The sequence below is a fragment of the Eleutherodactylus coqui genome, chromosome 5, assembly GCF_035609145.1.
Source record: "Eleutherodactylus coqui strain aEleCoq1 chromosome 5, aEleCoq1.hap1, whole genome shotgun sequence".
NCBI lineage: Eukaryota > Metazoa > Chordata > Amphibia > Anura > Eleutherodactylidae > Eleutherodactylus > Eleutherodactylus coqui.
The window spans coordinates 124,410,877-124,426,812 of NC_089841.1; the positions used below are offsets into that span (position 1 = coordinate 124,410,877).

At 43.4% G+C, this 15,936-nt stretch overlaps 1 protein-coding gene across 1 annotated transcript in view; it reads left to right on the forward strand.

Moving 5' to 3' along the window:
- Nucleotides 1-15,936, forward strand: part of HSD17B4 (hydroxysteroid 17-beta dehydrogenase 4) — a 269,906-nt gene that overhangs the window by 127,337 nt on the left and 126,633 nt on the right. The window contains exon 14 of the mRNA XM_066603105.1: nucleotides 341-392. Within this exon, the coding sequence (XP_066459202.1) occupies nucleotides 341-392 (52 nt within the window). The remainder of the gene's footprint in view (nucleotides 1-340; nucleotides 393-15,936) is intronic.

The window sequence follows — 15,936 nt, forward strand, 5'->3', positions numbered from 1 at the left end:
GGGACCAAAAAGCTCATTGTCTAAGTTCATGGCTGATGAGCAGTTTAGCTAGTTTTACCAAAAAAATATAAAGTGTCTCCTCCCAATGGGGTAGTAGTATAAAAGTTACAGGTATGAGTTTTTCAGGCCAAATTTAGCATGACCTTTTCTATAAGAAGGCAGAAGGCATTGAGAAGAGCATAATGCATATTCCATCATGGTTTACAGGGGCTCCAAGACATTTAAGGCTGTTTTATGCTCATTAAGTAACAGATGTAAACCCAAAACGATCATCTCTGTCTTAATAAAGTTGTACTAAACCTGTTCATTATGCAACTTCTGTATTCTGTTTTATACCTAGGTGCTTCACGGGGAGCAGTATCTTGAATTGTATAAGCCTCTTCCGACATCAGGTAAGACTGTAGCTCTGTAGTAAATACCCTATTTACTTATATTCAGCATTCTAACTAAAGGACTGAACATGGAGGGACAACTTAGGGATTTGACCATGTCTAATAGATAAATGTTCTGGTGGTGCAATGCATGCAGTTATGTAATTTGTGCACGGTCTGGCTAGTGCCACTGGATTAGCAGATCTTCCTGCTTCTTTCAGATGCAGTATGTTAATTCAGCTTCAGAGAACAGTTCTTGCTTTTTGTCCCCTTCTCTTTTTTTTTTTTTTGTGAGTCAACATTAACTTGAAAAATTCCACCTTAAAACTATAATCCGTAGAAATGATATGAGAATATTTTCTGAGTTATGTATGCAGAATCTGTGGAGGATTGTTTCTTGGTATTAAGGAAACTGATCAGACAGCCAGAGATCATGGTGCCTTCAGGACTCCAAAAAGGAAGCAGGATTTATAAAGCAAATCAAGTAGCGACCAAATAAACGTGTAACATAACACTCACTTTAAAGGGGTTGTCCCGCGCCGAAACGGGGTTTTTTTTTTCAATAGCCCCCCCGTTCGGCGCGAGACAAACCCGATGCAGGGGTTTAAAAAAAACAACGCATAGTACTTACCCGAATCCCCGCGCTCCGGTGACTTCTTACTTACCTTGCGAAGATGGCCGCCGGGATCTTCACCCACGGTGGACCGCAGGTCTTCTCCCATGGTGCACCGTGGGCTCTGTGCGTTCCATTGCCGATTCCAGCCTCCTGATTGGCTGGAATCGGCACACGTGACGGGGCGGAGCTACGAGGAGCAGCTCTCCAGCACGAGCGGCCCCATTCAGAAGGGAGAAGACCGGACTGCGCAAGCGCGTCTAATCGGGAGATTAGACGCTGAAATTAGACGGCACCATGGAGACGAGGACGCTAGCAACGGAACAGGTAAGTGAATAACTTCTGTATGGCTCATATTTAATGCACGATGTATATTACAAAGTGCATTAATATGGCCATACAGAAGTGTATACCCCCACTTGCTTTCGCGGGACAACCCCTTTAAGGCCTCATGTCCACGGGCATAATTCATTTAATAATTCCGCACGTGAAATCCACAGATCAATTTTCCCATAGGGAATGAATGACTATCTGCAGTTAATTTAACAGCTGCGGATGTGATTTGTTTCTATTTGCAGATTTCACATGTGGGGAAAATGAAGTATGCTCCATTTTAACGCGGATCATACGCGGATGAGCCCTATTGATCTCTACGGGTGCGGGAGATCTGCAGTACATCTGCAAATACATTTGTGGATACACTGCGGATTTGAAGATTAAATTCAATTAGGAAGGTGGGGCAAAGGTTGGGAGGTGGAATTGCTTTTTATTCACCCGCGGATGATCCGCAGTACATCTACGCATGAAAAATTATGCAATTCGCGATCTCCTGCGAGCCAAGAAAATGCAAATTAAACATCATCTACAGTGCATTCGCTGCAGAAATCCGCATCAAATATTCACGCAGGCCGTATTATGCCCGTAGACATGAGGCCTTAACCTTACGTTTTAAACAAACTACATAAACTAGAAAATGTTCTATTTAATATCAAAGTTGGAATGTAACATTTCAAAGGTGTCCCACGAAAAATCTTGTTTATAGTTAAATGCAGTCCAAAATTCTAAACTCTTTTTTTTATTAAAAAATGTTTCTGTCCTCAGATATTCCAGAACTATTGTATGAATAGCGCTTGAAGGTGTTCCAAGGTGGTCACACGTGCTCAGTCTTGCTTCTCTCTCTGCGCCACTGGGTATGCGGATGGATCTATGATGTGGTGAACAGCTGCTTCTGAAGTTGCTGCATCTACTCTGATATTAGAGATGATGCTCCGTAAGTGATAAGATAGTGAGATGGCATTACTGCAGAGAAGCAAGACTGAGTAAGTGTAACCACCTTGGAACACTTACTAAGATGGATCAGACATGGAGAGACTGTTCAGTAGAGCAGCAGATAGCGCTATTCTAACATTAATCCTGGAATATCTGCAGATAAAGTACCGTATATACTGGCGTATAAGACTACTTTTGAACCCCGAAAAATCTGCTCTGAAGTCGGGGGTCGTCTTACACGCCGGTAATACAAAAAAAAGAAAGTGTAAAAAAAAAATAAAAATCATTACTCACCTCCCCCGGCGTTCTGCGGCGCTGCTGCAGGCTGTCGCTCCCTCCTGGTCCACGGCAGAGCATTGCTTTCTGGACGCAGGGCTTGAAATCCCCGCCTCCAGAAAGCTAATACTGTGATTGGCTAACACGCTGTCAGCCAATCACAGCCATTCAATGACATCATTGAATGACTGTGATTGGCTGAAGGCACGTGTGTTTTAGCCAATCACAGCCATTCAATGTCATTGAATGGCTGTGATTGGCTGACGGCCCTGCGTCCAGAAAGCAATGCTCTGACGGGGACCAGGAGGGAGCGACAGCCTGCAGCAGCGCCGCAGAACGCCGGGGAAGGTGAGTAATGATTTTTTTTTTTTGCTCCACTGTATTCCCAGCGTATAAGGTGACAGTTGGGGGGTGGTCTTATAAGCCCCGTCGCCTTATACGCCGGAATATACGGTAAGTGTAAATACAATGTTTATGGGCTGGAATTGGCCATAAACAATATTTTTTTGTGGAACAAACCATTTAAGTCACAAACAGAACAATTATACATTTTAAATATACCCACATTCGTAGTTTTATATTCCTATCTCATAAGTTGATGGCAGGTAAGGATATGCCATCATTTTATGATTGGTGGAGTCTGACCTTGATGCTCCCTCCAATCTTGAGTCTCTTCAGTCTTTCCCTGCAAAGTGGCGCCTGGCCAGTCACTGTGCAGGGAAACTGCCGCACCGCTGTGTGGGGAAACCTGTTATGGGGCAGCAATACTGAATTAATGCTGCTGTCCCTTCTTTCTCGGGATCGATGGGGATCTTAAAAGATGAATCATCGATCATATAGTGATTGCATAACTCATGATATTCCATGATCTTATAAGATGGAAGCACACCGTTAATTAGATTTCCTAGTTCAGTTGCCCATTCCATGCTTTTTTGACAGTCCTCCAGGCACTGATGTTCTTTTGAGACGTCATGCTAGATGCACATAGCAGCTCTGTGATATGTGCAAGAGCCTAGGCTAGTGGGGGCGAACCTATGGCACGCGTGCCAGAGGCGGCATGCATAGCCCTCCCTACTGGCGCGCCCCGCCGTCGGCCGCTCACGACGGTATTCACTCAGCTGCACTGATCCCGGTGTACACTGTGACACTGTGTGCAGCTGGGATCCTCCTCCACCCTCCCCTATGTGGGTCTCGAGTGGGACACACACACACCCATTGTGGGATGTCACTATTACTACAGGGGGCCGTTGTGGGATGTCACCGTTACTGCAAGGGGCAGTTGTAGGATGTTACCGTTACTGCAAGGGGCCGCTGTGGAATGTCACGGTTACCGCTGGGGCCGCTGTGGGATGTCACTGTTACCGCTGGGGCCACTGTGGGAAGGAGGGGGGAGTGGGGTTAACTGTTACTGCTGGGGTATGTTTACACATAACGGAAATGCTGCAGAATGTCCTCAGCGGAAATTTCCGCAGCAAATTCTGCAGCATTTCCACATCCAAAAAGTGGTCAAAATCTGCACCCGGTCTATTTTGAAACAGCCCTGTCCTTTTTATAACGATGGAGGTAAAAATCATACGTTGTGATAAGCACCGCCCCCTGACAGGTTGGCACCTTGCGATAAATAAGTGGCGTTTGGGTTGCAGTTTGGGCACTCGACCTCTAAAAGACTCGCCCTCACTGGCCTAGGCTATAATTGGCTGTTGTGGCCACATGATGACGCTACCTGAAAGACCAAAGACAAGTAAGGAGCTGACCACATCACTGGAAATGGTCGTCTTCTTTTTTTATTTTAAAGACTGAGTATAGTTTTCAAATATCTCTCTCAACAGAGGGTTTTTCCAAAATCCACCAGATCTCGTATAAGCCTTTTTATAAATTTCACTTTTGTTTTTAACTTTTATTGGACTGTGAATACATTGTACAGTCTCTTATGTTTCTTCTCATTTACCTTTTGGGATAAACTGATCTTGTCCAGTCTATGAGCTGTTGATCATTTTTCACCATACATTATCAACAGGTCTTGAAAGCTGTTGACTTCAGCATGCTTTTGTTAATCCTTACTTCCTAATGTCTGGTGTTCCATCTTTAGTGATTTGGTGACCTCAACCGTTCTTCTTTTTATGATTGTAAATCTCATTGTCTGCGGCAGTGGTGCCAAAAACGATGAGTGTTACCTATTGATTTCCATGTATCCTAGCAGAACTACTCGAGTTTTTATTTTGAAATGAAAAGATGAATCTGTTGACCTCAGTTGTTATAGTTTTATTGTTCTATCAAATTGTATAACTTGTCTTTCCACTTATTTATTCAGTCTGTCTCAGATTGGACCGCTAAAGTGCTGTCATTTTATTTAAACACCTCTGAAATACCATTCTAAAGGTGTGATCACATGTATGTCAGTAGTAACAGGCCGGCTCCGCCCTGCACATGCGCCGGTGCATAGCAGGAGACAGAAGACGCCGGGAGTGGGTGAGCCGCAGACCTCTGCAGGGGCACAGGTCCGCATCCCGCTGCCAGAATTCTCGCAGTGGGATCCGACCCGGCTGTCTGCCGGCGGCCATAAAGTAGTATAATGCTGTGCCCTCTGCTGACATAAATGGAAACCTCAAGGGTATGTTCACATGTTGCAGAATCTTTGCAGCAGAAAATTTGCTACAGATTTTAGTGCAGTTGCACATCACTGTCTGCATGTGCTACATATGGCTTTTAAATCGGATTTCACCCCTTTGTTTAAAGAGTTGAAACTTGCCTTGAAAATCCACAGCATACATTGACCTACTTCATATTTAAAATCTGCAATGCAGGTCAATTTATGGTGTGTGGATGAGATTTCTTGAAATTCCATCCACAGTTCTTCTGTTTGTAGTATTTTCTTCAGCCAGTTCAGCTGCGGAAAATATGCAGCATTTTCTAAATGTGTGACCATACACTAAGAGGAAGCATCTTAATTTCATGAGGTTCTTCCTGCCTTGATGGACTAGTTTACAAGGAGAAATAACTCCAAGTAGGCATGAGTGGCACTGAGAGAGTCACAATATTGAAAGATGCAGAAAAAGTAGTAGATGAGGTAAGAGGAAACCTATTCCTGTGGGTGACTAGTACACTAGAAGTCCAGAATAGGACTTCGCATGTAAGAAAACTGTGGCAGAGATCTGGCCTTTGGTAGACTCTCTGGTCCCAGTAATGGCCTGGTTTCAGTCTGGTCCACTCGTGAACTGGTGGTTATGCATACATCGTTTCTACCAAAACAAAGTTGCAGATTTCTTGGTTGACCACAGAAAAGGTTTACATTATCTATAAAGTGTTGCGTCTATTAAGAGTTTTTGTTCTAGCATGATAATTGTATGAGCTTGACTCTTATAGGGGGAGGAGCAAGCATCTATTCTAAAACAATCACACAAATACTAGTGGTCAGACATCACATATATAGAGTTTCGTCAATGGTCTAGCACATATATAAGGAATGTGCTGGTATTTGATGTATAGCCTTACAGGTGCTTAATTTAATTCATATCTGATGAATTTTAATCGATACTTCGTTTATTATATACTGATTTAGGTCTATGGCTCAACGCATTTCCCTACTTGGTAGTTCATCAGGAAGCTTTTGACCTGCAGGCCCATTTACACTGGACGATTTTCGCTAAAAAATCGCAAATCGTTTTAGTGATAATCGGAGCGTGTACATGGGCGCGGGGCACCCGCTTTTTGGGCACTGTTAGCTGAACGTTAAAATCAAGCTAACCTAAAAATCGTCCCTCACTTTTATCAGTAGTTCTTCCCGTGGAGAACAAAGGATCTGAGAACAGATAATAACCCAGCTGTATTGATGTACTAGAATGATAATAGGAAGCCAGTTGGTATCAGAATGAAACAGGCAGAGGAATGTTGTGGGATTCTTATTGTTCTGTGTCTCAATAAACACAGCACACGTCACATAGCCAGTTCTTCATATCTATAGAGTAGAGACCAAGTGGTTGAACAGTGATGGTTCAAAATTCAACCAAATGTATCATTGCTTCAATGAAGAAAACTTATCGGATACCTAGGCGAAAATCCGAAATACAATAGTATCACTTAGTTAGAAGCTTAGTTAAAAAGGGTGTATGCTTGACCAAGGGTTCAATCCTCTATTCTCATGCACCTCTATTGTGGCCAAAGTAAGGCTGAATATCTCATTTCAACAGTTGACTTGCTTCTGCCTATAGTCTGAAGGGTTTAAAAATGCCTAAACCAGAACCTGCCTCAAAGTTCTCACACTAATGCTGATATTGCTCCCTCAGACTAATTGAAGGTCAGGTATCTAAACTAGACCTCTAGTCTAGTAGTTGTAGCTCAGACCTAATCACTAGTCTTTGCTCAGATAGTTTTTTCGGGCTAGTCTAGAATAGCAACCCTTGTCTACTGGGTACCTAATGAATAGACAAAATAATAAAGCCTGTGGCCCTGATTATACTGTGAAGGGCTTAGAATTTTGCATAGACTACGCTGCCTCAGTGAAATTTTAATATGTTTCCACATTGGAATTGATTCTGAGTCTATCTTCTTTAAGTCTTCTCTTATTCTTTATGGACTCAGCCTTCTTTGACCTGTAGGCAGAGAGTGCTATTGCTGTAGTCCTTCTTCTTAATCAGTGTAGCTGCCAAAGTACAAATCCATTCCTCCAGGTGTTCGTTAAGAAAACTAAGACATTGCTATCAAAGTTCTTCTAGACTTTTTCATGTTGTGAAAGTTAGGCAATTGTAGTGCGAAACTGAACTAATAGGCAGCGAGTCTAGTATTCGCTAACTTTGTTATGAGACCTTACCCTAAAGACTGTATGATAAAGTTCCATATAATAGAGTAGACGAGTGAAGATGGTTTATAGTTCCTTGAATTAGTCCATGTTATTTAATGGTGTCCTTATATCAACGGTCAAGGACTGTTTGAGATAACCTGCCACTAGAGTTGTAATTTTGTAAATGGTTGGAAACCACTTTGTTTAGATGAGGGGAACATAGAAAAAAAATTTTGATTATCTAAATTAGTATTTTTAATCCTATTATAGTTATTTTCATTCTGCAAAGTAAATATACAACATTCCTATAATATAAGTGATTTATCTAACTTTTAGCGGTTTTGTTGCAGGAACAGATGGCTCCATACATTGCGCAGTGGCCCAGGTTTGTACTATAAACTGAGTCCCATTCACTTCAAAAGGATTCAGCCTGCAGTACCAACCTGGGCCACTGCGCAATGGACGGCGCTGTCTGCTTCTTGCAACAAAACAGATTAGAAATGGGACAACCCCTTTAAGCCCACACTACATTTCTCTCAATTCACAAATGTATTGTTGACTTTCCTGTATATAAATATCTTATAACCTAATGTGTATGCCTCCTTTTTTCTGTACTTTAAACCGAGGAGTTGCTGTATTGTAGCCACTGAAAGAATAGAATGCAATACAGGTTTTATTCATATTTACTGTATGCCTTGTTATCAAATTTCTGGTTTTCCCCAAAGCCATATCTAATATATCCAATAATTTGCTGTATCTAGAATAAGCCATGATGAAGAGTGCAAAAGATAGTTGGTCCCAAGAACTAGGACTAAAGAATATGTAAACTAGGCAGAGACTTTGTGCCTTGCAACTAAAACTGACTTTTAGCAATGTCAAATCCTATCCTCTTAACACGTAGTTGATAATGTTACCTGGGGAAATATTTGGTTTGCAATGACAATGTATGCTGATAAACTCTGCACGTTTTTCTCTTGTCTGGAAAAACGGTCAAGCAATGAAATGCTTTCGTTCTATCAAGCTGCCTCTCTGTGGGCACTGTGGGGAGCTTACTGTGGGTAAATGGATTTTCTCCACAAGTGTCACGAGGACTTTATATGAGAGACAAACTGAATTCATCATTTTTTAAGAAGCCTTTAAAAATAAAAATGCATGTAAGTCTCCTGTGAAGAGCCCTACTTAGGAAGCTGTTGATATTTTATTGCAGGTCTGCAGCAGTTTTCATGTGCTTCCCTAGTGGTGTGTATGTGTTAAATATTCAACTTGAGAACACCTTGGAGACTCATTTATGTGATCAGCACAATTTCAAGGTTGCACTTTAAAATGTTCTATTTATGACCTTGAAATGGTGGAAAGAGTAACAGTCGTAATGCATCGCTCTGTATTTTACATACTTGAGACTCCATTCATCCAAATGTCATTTTGTCTCTACTTGATTTCACAGTTGCAAGTTTTACTAAAAATGGCAAAGCGATTTTAAAAGATTACCCAGTTGTGTGGCTTAAAGGGTTGTCCTCTGCTCCATTGCCTTTAATGAAACCACCGGAGATAGAGGTACGCATGGGAGGTCTCTGTTGCCCACATTTCAGTACATGCTGGGACCAAAATATTGGGATCCATTGAGGTGTCCCAGCTTTTGATACCACTGATCAGCAAGTTATCCACTATCCTGTGGGGTAGCTGCCCGGCTTTGGGGTGAAAGAAAAAGCGCTGCATGCTGCATCTTTTCTTCTGGTATTTGCAGTCGGATCTGCAATGAAACCTCCGGATGGAGGTTCAATGAAACCTCCGGATGGAGGTTCCAACGCAGTTGTGAGAGTGGCCTTACAAGCAGATTTTCATGTTTTAGAGAGAGAAACAAAGTTTCTTGTTTTCCACTTCAAACAAAGGCCGCCTGCAGACGAGCGGGTCGGATCCGGTGGCGAGAATTCTCGCCGCGGGAGCCGACCCGAGCGCCTGCAGAGATGAGCGCGTACTCACCCGCGCCCGGCAGCCCCGGCTCTTTCATGTGCCGGCTGCCGGGCAGCTGGCGCATGCGCAGACCGGAGCCGACGGCCGGGTGAGTGACGTTTCTGTGCGAGGCTCTGCGAGCCCCGCACAAAAATAGGTAATGCCGCGGTTTGTTTGCCGCGCGAGATTTCGCGCGGCCAAACTGCGGCCGTCTGCATAGGAGTGCGTATTGTATTGCACTCCTATGCAGGCTTTCAGTGGCGGAAATCCCGCCGCGGGATTTCCGCCCGTGTGCAGGCGGCCTAAAAAGTCTATGTCTGGACGTGTTTGTCAACACAGTTTGTGAAATATGCACACAGTCTTGATCAGCTGTGCTCTATCAAGATCTCAGGCCACTCTCACACAGCCTGCCTTTTACAGCATTTAGGCTGGGTTCACAGAGGGCAGATTTGTCGCGGAATTTCACTGCAGCAAATCCGCATGCGCCCGCTAATACCGGGATTAGCCAGCCATGTGGACAAGATTTGTCAAATATCTCATCCACACGGGATGCACAATCCGTTGCGGCAAAGCTGGCAGTATCGGCACTGCGGAGCGGATTCCAGGGACGTAGCATGTCCTTTCCTTTTTTTTCCCCCGTTGCGGCCTCACTCCTTGCCGGCCGCAACAGAAAAGCATTTAGCGAGGCCGCTCCAATACCCGTGGCTAAGTGCAAAAACGCAGATTTCCGCAGTGAAAGCGTCCCGTGGAAACCCAGCATTAGCGTAGCATTTCAAAAGCACTATAGTTGTGTGAATGAGCCAAAAATTACAAAAAAATCATCATTCTTAGGGGCAAGTATTCTAATGGGACCTACAATAGTAATGGCACATTGCGCAATGAATTTTGGATTGTAGTAGATCCTTTCTTTCATATACACAAAGTTCTACCTAGCTGGAGTATTTCAGGGATGTTCTGACCTGTTGAGCAATAAATATTTCTCTAGATATTCTTTTTTCCGGACATTCTTAGCATGTAGATCACAGCATGAACATAGATGAAAGGTTACTGCTATTATGTGCCAAGACTAAGAAATAGTGTAAAAGTACGTACAGTCCATAAGAGTAATCAGGTTAGATTACCGTCCTTTTGAGCAGCTTTACAATAAGTTTATTAACGCCTGTAATGATCTCAATGGCTACTTGCCAAGCCAAACTGGGCAACACAAAGAACAGTCAACACAACACTGATGGAAAAGGTGTAATGAAGATGTATCTGTAGCCTGCTCAGTGCTGCAGTAATAACACCCATGGCCCCCTCTGAGCAGTGGAAGAAAACTTTTGAAGATTGATCATCCCAGTCTGAGCTGTGTACTAATTTATTTTATAGCTGGTCAGTGTCCTTATCCATAATTCTGCATTGTTTTCTAGACTAATCAAGTAATTGAACGTAAGCTTTCTCAACTGAAAGGAAGCCAAGGTGTTTTGCTGTTCTGAAATCGTTATTAACCTTCTGCCACAATCTCATTAAATGTTCCCTGGAACCTGATTATAGGCAGAAGTGGATGTTATTATTTATTAAGTAATACAGTGGATTGTCCTTTTATGTGTCACTGTTATAAATGAGCAGAAGACATTGCGACCTCTACATTAGTTACTTGGGGCGTAAGAGCTGTGGATCCACATGAAGAATCCACAGTATTTACAGTAGCAGTGAAGTGGATGAGAACGTGCTCAGTCAGTGTTCCATTCATTTCAATGGGGCAATACCCAAGCAACCCCTCAGTGGTCCCATTGGCAGTGAATCGAGTGCTAGGGCGCTTGTGCCACCGATGCTCCATTGCCGCCTCCTCACTGCAGGGAGTGCAGTAAGCCTGCAAGGAGGAGGACTGACACAGGACACCTTTTCTCGAAATCAGTGGAGGTCTCAGCATTGAGACCTCTACTCATCGGCAAGTTCCCTTATCCTGTGGATAGGTGATAGCTTGCAATTTTCGTTCAACCCTTTTAAGATCACCATTTTACAGTTTGCATATAGTATTACTTTACATTTAAAAAAAAAATTAACTTTGTAAATGTGTTGCATTCCTAATCTTGCATTGATCCTAAATTGTAGCCTGTATTATAGTACAGGGCTGAATTCACAATTCTGCAGCCTTCAGAGCTGAAGTTTTCCCACTATCCCTTAACTGCTTCCTATCTGCAAAGAGTGTGCTCTATAGTTACAGCAGAGTTAAGGCCCATTTACACTGGACGAGTGTCGGGAAAACCATGCTGGTTCACGGAGCAGCCAGCAGGAGGGCGGGGCAGTGCAGGAGATTTCTCTCCTCTCGCTCCCCCACCCCTCTCCATTGAGATAACACAGCGGCTGTTCGCTACTGAACGGCGGCTGTTTAAACTGAACATCGCTCATCTTTTATGCTGCATGAAGATCGTGCAGTTTAAACAGTCGCTGCCCAATAGCGAACGGGCGCTGTGTATCTCATTGGAGAGGGCCGGGGGAGTGAGAGGAGAGAAATCTCTTGCACTGCCACGTCCCCCTGCTGGCCGCTCCGTGACTCAGCTAGCTGTACTAGCTCCCGTGCAGGAGCGCGGAGACACAGGGACGAGTGTTGGGCATCGGTTGGGCCTTAATCTAATTTAATGTAGCAAAACCTACCCCACTGCATTATCTTAGCTCAGCCAGGCTGTTTTCAATGATGATACATTACAGGTTGTAAATTAGAACCCATATAACAGCAGGTAAACAATGTATTTATAAAGTTAATGTCCTTTTACATAGCTTGATGCGAGTTGTGTAACGAGTGCCAATCCAATGGGATTGGTACTTTTTTTTTGTCTTGCTTTCATACAAGCCGACTCCGTATGTATGAGGGATGAACAATCCTTTCATACATTCGTTTGTCTTCATACTGTTTCATCACTGTTGACAGCACATGCCCAGTTTACACAGGGGGGCATGTGCTGCCAGCAATTCTGATTTTTGGTTACTCATCAAAGATGCAACTAAGGGGCGAATAAGCATTTGCTCGGTCTTTGGGTGATTAGCAACATCTTTACACAGTTTGATGACTAGGCAAACAAATGTTTCTATGAATGTTCTTGGCCAATCATCAGCCTATGTAAGAATCCTTATACTCACCGGTTTACATACATACATGGCTATATATAACTTGGAAAATGGTGACCTCTTTGGCAGAATGGCTAAGTTTGAGTTCACCTACATTATATAGTTAACATTGAAAAAACTACATAAGAAAGGATCGATACTGGTGTATCTTGTCTCCACCGGATCTAGGGGTGGAGACATGGGTTGGCCTGGCTCATTGACAGGTGACGCCCCACCAGTGGATTGGCTGATGGAGGGAAGGGCCAGGAGACGCCCACAGCAGTGGATTGACAGATGCAGGTGTGCTCTCCGGTGGCGTTACCCTCCTGCCTCGTGTAAGTGCCCAACTGACGGCACCTTTGACTTTTCCTGCCGTACTCCCAGCAGTTTCCCTCCCATCTTCTTGTGTCATTGTGGCTCCAGTGCTGTGAGTATGGCCGCCGTCTCCTGTGCGCTCTCCCTTGTGGCTCCAGCGCTGTGAGTATGGCTGCCATGTCCTGCGTGCTCTCCTTTGTGGCATTGTGACTCCAGCGCTGTGAGTATGGCTGCCATGTCCTGCGTGCTCTCCTTTGTGGCATTGTGGCTCCAGTGCTGAGAGTATGGCCGGCACTGTGCTGCGGTCCTCCTGCATCGCTATTGATGCTGAGTGCACATTCACAGCATTGGACAGCAGCAGAGGACACCCAGGAGACTACTGCCAGCCAATCCGTCCCTTGTCAGTGAGCCAGGCCAACCCATGTCTCCTTCACTAGTTCCGGTGGAGACAAGATACACCAATACCGAAAGGGGTACAAAAAGATCATATAATTTGGGTTAAATGTAGCACCCTTAGAAGTAGACTAGATGGGCCAAGTTTATCACCGTGGTGCATGCTATATAATTTGGCGTAAACTTGGCTACTTTTGTCCACCCCTTGGTTACCCTGCTCTGTCAATTGTTTGAGACAAAATTTAGTTCATGTTGGTGCATTTTAAGCCATGTACAATTCTCGTTAAGCTATGCGCCCTGCCTAATATGTCTGAAATGATAATAAAATTGGTACGTGGTATGTCACTTTTGATGCAAACTGGACCAGAATTTTTGTGCATTCAGCTTAGAAGCTGCAAAAGAAAAGCACTTTGGGAGAAATTTATTTTGTGTTTTTATTTATTGTGCATTTACAGTTTTACTTTTTTTTCTAAGTTCAGACTGGTTCATTTCATAGTCTGTTTTGCAAATGCTTTCCATTGTACTTCTTTTTTTTTTTTTTTTAGCCCCCTATTATTTTAATCACTGCTAATAACTAGCCTGTGTGACTACAGGCCGGTGACCGTCTGCAATCTATTTCTAAAATAATTTTCTGTCCTTATGTGCCATATTGAATTTCCTGCCAATAGAGTTGATGGTTCACCAATCTCTTGTGAATTTATTTTATGTTTGCTTAATTAGGTCAAGAATGAAAGTTGTTTTAATTACAGCTTGAAGAATAATTGCATTGATTGATTAACAGTTGCATTGAAATGTATGCAGCACCAGGCTGAGTGGCACCTGCAGTTAAGACGTTATGGACTCCTGTAATAACATTTCATATTTCTCCCATGCTCTGAAATTACTGAATAGATTGCTTGTAACTCTTTGCTGCTCAATGATTACAGTTCAGTTATTTTAATCTCCTTAACAGCCATCACAGAAAACAAGTATTAGTGTTTCCTTGAAAATAAGACCTATGCTGAAAATAAGCCATACCCTGATTTTTTTTTTGGAGGGATTTTTGGAGAGGCTTGACATATAAGCCATGTCCCGAAAATAAGCCCTAGCTGCATCACATAAAAAAAAGCAATACATTACCTAGCAGGCTTGGTCCAAGTCACTCCCGCTGCTGCTCTTCGGAACTTCGATGCACTTCTTGCAGTCCTCGGCCGCCCACAAAAGACCACTTCCTGGTTATGGGATTCATAAATCCCACCTCCAGGAAGCGATCGTTCTGATTGGCTGAGCAGCGCTTGAGAACCAATCACATCCATCACATTGGTTGTGGAGTGCTGCTCAGCTAATCAATGCAGCACTCGACGAACCAATTGTGATGACTGTAATTGGTTCATTAAGTGCTGCATTGATTGGCTGAGCAGCGGTCGAAGAACCAATCACAGCCATTGCATTGTGGAGGCGGGTTTTATAAATTGGCCAATCAATGCCACAGCTCAGACAGTTCATAAATCCCGCCTCCACAACGCGATGGCTGGGATTGGCTGAGCAGCGGTCAAAGAATCAATCAATACAGTGCTTGATGAACTAATCACAGCCATCGCATTGGTTCATCATGCACTGCATTGATTAGCTGAGCAGCGTTTGAGAACCAATCGGAGCCATCACTTCCTGGAGGCGTGATTTTATGCATTCCATAACCAGGAAGTGATCTTCTGTGGGCAGCTGAGAACTGTTAAAAGTGCCTCGAAGCTTGGGAGAGCAGCGGGAGGGACCTGGACCAAACCTGCTAGGTAAGTGTAATAAGACATTCCCCCAAGATAAGAACTAGCGCTTTTGGGGGGGCAACAATTATTTTCGGGGAAACACTATTTCAAAATGCAGATCTTGGTTTACCAGGGAGGTAAGCTCTGACATTGTTGTCTGCCAGCAGCTTATCCCTTATGGCAAACACAAATGTTCTTGTGACCTCTGCATGTATTCATGAGGAAGCAGGGTGAGATAGCACTTTGACAGACTGCTGTTTTAACAGTTGAAAAAAAATATATAAAATTTTGACATGTTAATGTTTGGTCACTTAAAAATGAAGGGGGCAGAAGAGAATCTTTTTCAGCTGCGATTGGCTTTACATGGCTCTCTTTGGAGACAGAAGCAGAATGATGTATGAACTATACTTTCCATGAGTCCATATACCGTTCTGCTTTTGCCTCTGAAGAGACTAGAACAAATGACAGGTGAAGGGGCGCAGGGCTCGGATGAGCGCTTCGCTCCCATCTTTTGAGTAGTCAGTGGGGCTCAAGTATGTGGATCCTCAGTAATCAAAACATCTGCCATGGCAGAATTATTTTCTTTTTTAATAGACGAATACCTTTTTACTTTTATGGGCAATTTAAAGTGGCTGTCCAGTACCTCAAGAATGCCATGAACGTTTACTGTAGAACGTTCAGTAGTTCAGGCCTTTTTCTTTCTGTCTTCCTTGCTTCCTTTTTTTGTAACAGAGATCACATTGCTCTCTCAAAATGGAAATCCTCTTTCCTTGTCAGCCTTACACTTGGGCTACACTATGACTTTATCTAACTGCTCAGTGATTTTAGCAATGGATTGACAGCTACAGTCCACCGCTCTGAGTAAGGACTGAAGCAGCAGAGTAGGCATAGCACTCAGTTGCTTGCTTCTGCTTATTCATTTTGGCAATTGGTTGAGATCTCTGCTATGGACTCCCCAACGATTCATCATAGTGACAAAAGCTTTTCTTTAAGTTTAGTTACGCAGTTGGTTAAAACTGTAAATGGACTTAATGTATCATTTGGAACCACCCTCCTCTGCAGCAGCACACAAAGGTGGTCATAAAATCATATCATTGAAATTCCCCTGTAAAGTTTACATTTTCGTCTGGGTTTAGAAACTCT